The sequence below is a fragment of the Montipora capricornis genome, chromosome 12 (genome assembly GCF_036669925.1).
Source record: "Montipora capricornis isolate CH-2021 chromosome 12, ASM3666992v2, whole genome shotgun sequence".
Lineage (NCBI taxonomy): Eukaryota > Metazoa > Cnidaria > Anthozoa > Scleractinia > Acroporidae > Montipora > Montipora capricornis.
This window is the reverse complement of record NC_090894.1, coordinates 28,959,938-28,964,301: the sequence shown is the minus strand read 5'-3', so window position 1 is coordinate 28,964,301 and position 4,364 is coordinate 28,959,938. Positions and strand designations below refer to the sequence as shown.

Here is a 4,364-nt window from a genome sequence, read left to right as displayed (position 1 = left end):
TTCTTTTGCCGGCCTGGAATTTTTTTCCCCTCGTTTTTGTCGCCATGTTATTTTAACTAATGCTTGAACAATATTTATGAAAGTCAAGTAGACTAGTGCACGACTGATAAAAACAACGCGAACATCAGTCATGCAGTAGTCTACTTGACTTTCCTAAATATTTTTAATCAATTTTGACTGATCACGATCTTCTCTTATCCAACGGTGTGCAAGACTTATCGTCGACGGTTTCTGCAAAGGTTTTCAAACCTCAACTTCACTAATGCTCGAAGTAATGCGTGACATATTACAGTCGCGTTACCTGCGCAGTTACGTTGCGCACAAACAATTAGCGCGAACGTCCTTAATTTCTTTTTTGCGCTTCATCCGCAGCTAATTTCAATGAGGGGCAGATGTCATATTATTGCTCATTGTAATCAACTTCGTCCATGTTTGCTGTTTTACTGCCTTTTGTCACCAACACGTTAGTTCTTTTAGTTGGTTAAATGTAATATATTTGTTTTATCACAGGCTAGACCACCGGAATATTTAATGTTATTGCACAAATACTAGTAGTGGTAGTTTTCTCCCACCAGGTTTTTTTCTAAATTCTTGTAAGTTCGATTACTTAGTTGTGTGTGTATTTTCTTTTGTGCCATGTTCATTTTTCATTTTCCAATTGTAATTAACGATCCTTTCATCTTACGTAGTAGTCAACAGTATTAACAATTGAAATGACCACCAGGTGATTTTATTTTTCGGTAAAATTTAAACGGGTACTAGTTTTGCCCAAACAACTGGCTTTAAGCTTGTTTCTTTGTCTTACGCACCCTCGGCAGACACTCAATTATTTGTTTTCCAAGCCTTGAGGTCGCTATATAGCACTTTTGATATTGTCTAATTCTGCAGGAATTAATCTGTCGTTTAGTTATATATTTCCATAATTGCAGCGCTTCACTTTGGTAAGTGATCCATGTTAGCAATTAATTGTTGTGATTACTTTTAAAATACGATGAATGATCTTATCAGGTTTACGCTACGCAAGTTATTTGTCTTGTCAAATTATGAGCATATTGTTATAAAATTATACAAAACCAAAACGTGTTTTATGCTCGGCTAAGAAGTGCGAAGGATCCTACGTGTTGATCTTCCCGACTTGACAACTCGCTCTGTTAAAGGGAGAAAGAAAATCGAAAAATTGGGAAACACCGTCTACATTACAGAAGTTTGAATGTTCCGTTACGTTACAAAAGGTCGAATGCCAAATGTTATTCTTCAAGTAACTGAAAATCAAAGCAAGTCCATTCTTATAACCTTGTTTGCTTAGCCACTGAGTTCGGTACCCTTAATTTTTTTGCGGTGACTTTAACTTCTCATCATACGCGGATAAATGAATCCCCATTTTTTTTTGGGTCAGAAATTATACCGCGGAATGTTCAACCTGTTTTTTGAGACTGCAGGGTTAGGGAGCTCACCATCCAGCCTTGTTGCCTGAGATTGATTCTCAAATTCTAGGCCATGTGTTGGCCCTCCGCACTTGTATGAGAGATTTCTCTACGGGTAGTGCGGTCTCAGCCCCTGTCATCAAGAAACCAACATTTGATTTGTTGTGTTCTACTTGACGTTGATTTGCAGTCTCCATAATTTGATAAGCAGTTGATCTCGGCTATATACCCTTGGTTAACAAGACCACCTTTAGCTTAAACACCCTTCTTTAGGTAAGCTATGAAAGTATCAGTCATCCCCTTTTGGATCAAGACGTTTTTGGTGCTCTTTCACTCCTGTTTAGTTGCTCGAGCAAGAACAAAAGGTACGGCGGGTTAAACCATGGTTCCAACTTGTGCGATAAACATAAGCAGCAGTAACATATCCAGACGCATTAGAACCTTTTGGCGGAAAAGAAGGTGCTACGTGATGTCCAGTTGGTGTTCCGAACTCGTCATCCCATAATTATTTTTTGTTTTGTTTGCAAAAAAAATGTCCGGTGATCACGTGAATAAAGATATTTTATTGCGTTCGCAAATGTTGCCTACTCTTGTGTGCATCGTACAAGAGGAATCAGATTTAATTTAATGACCGACTTTAGCCCTCATTTGTTGATCATAGACAACAAATAAAACACGCTATTTCCGAGTTTAAGTCTGCGTCCTCTTCAAAGTGAGTCTAAGGCCGAAATTTTTCTTGTAAAAATTAGTTTTTATTCGTATGTAGAGTAGAACTAATTACCATCATAAAGACTTTGCACTTAGGGCCTGTTTGTATGAGGCGAGCCAGCCCGGTTTGACGGGCTGGCCCGCTTTCCTGAGATCTCGGCTAATGCCTATTTTCTTTGGTAAAATCTCGGTTCGTTCATATGAGAAGGTTGACCGGGTGACCGCGTGAAATTGTTGTGCGCATGCGTGATGTGTTGGCCACACCGGGTTGGTGTTAGCGTGTGTCACCTTGCTTTTATTGTTGTTTACGGGTGAGTCGCCTTGTGCACGTGGAGGCGGTGGTTACGAATCTTGCCCTGAGGTCCGAAGATATCGATGTTCAAGACCCGTCCTGTCCACTAATTAAATTTGCTCGTGCTAATCTCTGGTGCAACTATGGATACACTTGTTAATAGCCAACTGGTTTGCCTCCGGCCAGTTGGGATTCTCGAACGTTGTTGTTCTGTTCTGTTGTTTTAGTCACTTTTTCAAGGAGATTTGTTTGAGAACGTGGTTCATGACTCACATAAAATCTCATATACATTAACATTTTAGTGCACAACAAGGGAAATCACTCCGTGTATAAGCACGTAGACCAACGCCAGGGAAACCATAAGATGGGAAAAGTGGGTGAGTATACAAAATATTGAAAATAACTTAAACCATGAATTTCGTATAGATAATCACGTGATTTCGAGTGCAATGTTTAATGAATTTTTGCAAAGACGAACAAAATGACAACCAAACAAATTTTAACTAACGGTGAAACAGAATTTTCCCGGAAAGGATATCTCAGTCCTTTCTTGATCAGATAGCACGAGGTCTGAAGACAAATACACAGTGAGTTAGTATTAGTTATAGTATGGTTATGTAAACTACGCCCGTGACAACACCAGATACTAATGGCATAGCGATCACAAGAATGAAAGAAATGAATATTTGAAGAGCGGGTTTTAATTTAAACGAAAGAAATGAGTGATACTGTGTCGGAAATCGAGAAAAGTTGCGCAATGGGGTCTTTCCTGTCACTCCCCTACTAAGTATTGTCTTTGTACGTAGAGTCTTTCGCGCATATCTTTAAGAGGTTTCAAGGAGGAATAGAAATCCGTAGATTTTACCCGGTGGATACAGTACAAGCAATGGCGGCGCAGCCGATGTAACGCGAAGTGTGTTTTATTGGATCTTTAAACAAAATATATTCATATGGAGTTCAAGAATAGAAAGTCAATTCGATAAACAACACAAGCGGCGAAAAATGAATATCTGGAATCTTAAAAGGCCCATTTTCACCCTAGACGAAATGCGATTGTTTATTAATGTTTTGAATCTTGAATGGCGTATTTCGATTGGCCAACTATTTTTGTGGAGCCAGTTTGTGCTGTTGAAAACAAGAAACATCGATCGCCGTTAGCCTGGTCGTCGTGTGGTTTACCGGATGATTTTAACAAGTGAAACCGCTAAAAATACCTTTTATCTTTATGGAGTCGACTGATTTAGACATTGGAGAATCACCAAAGCGGAATTTTTACGGTTCGGCTATTCAGCAAAAGGAATAGAACAATTCTGAAACGAACGAGCTGGGTGACATTATTTCAGTCCTGAAATGCATGGCTTACTTTATTTAAACTTACTTTTACTTTGTCAGTTTCGATTTGTTAGGATACCTGAGCCGCAGAAGTAAAATGCTCTTGTAAAGAGTGGCAGAGGTTGCAGACTTTTTAATTTGTGGAGCGGCGAGAAAACTTCGCCTTCGCAATTTGTCATATTGTTCGATGCCATATTCGAATTCAAAATGAAATATTTTAAACAAATATAGACATAACATACTACGATCAAATTATGAAACGATAAATAGAGAACGCATTCAAATAAGGACCTAAAAGATTTATCGACTGATAGCTTTTGATGAAGAAGATTCTGAAAGGCTTCATGGGATTTTCGAGTTTTTGCCGGGCGCACGTTGCGTCTAAGGTGAAAATGGGAATTTAAAAGTGACGAATAATGGACTTCGACAACAGTAGACCTTTTTGCAGATACGGCGGCCATTTTGATTTCTATTGTTTCGAAAGAAATTATGGGATGGCTCAGGGGGCAAATTAAAATGAATTTTCCCCCTGGGCATCCCGTAATAGCTATTTGAAACAATAGAGATCAAAACGGCCGCATTATCTGCAAAAAGGTCTAGTGCATCTT

At 39.0% G+C, this 4,364-nt stretch overlaps 1 protein-coding gene across 4 annotated transcripts in view; it reads left to right on the top strand.

The window, feature by feature from the left end:
* The first annotated feature begins 375 nt into the window (after positions 1-375).
* The window catches only part of LOC138025224 (fibronectin-like), a 24,148-nt gene continuing 20,159 nt past the window's right edge, over positions 376-4,364 (top strand). For 2 of the 4 annotated variants that reach the window (XM_068872436.1, XM_068872434.1), the window contains exons 1-3: positions 800-941; positions 1,698-1,789; positions 2,727-2,801. In XM_068872436.1, the coding sequence (XP_068728537.1) occupies positions 1,705-1,789; positions 2,727-2,801 (160 nt within the window). In that variant the 5' untranslated portion in view covers positions 800-941; positions 1,698-1,704. Of the gene's footprint in view, positions 464-799; positions 942-1,697; positions 1,790-2,726; positions 2,802-2,906; positions 3,012-4,364 lie in introns of those variants that run through there. The other 2 variants (XM_068872435.1, XM_068872437.1) reach the window with 2 other exon arrangements.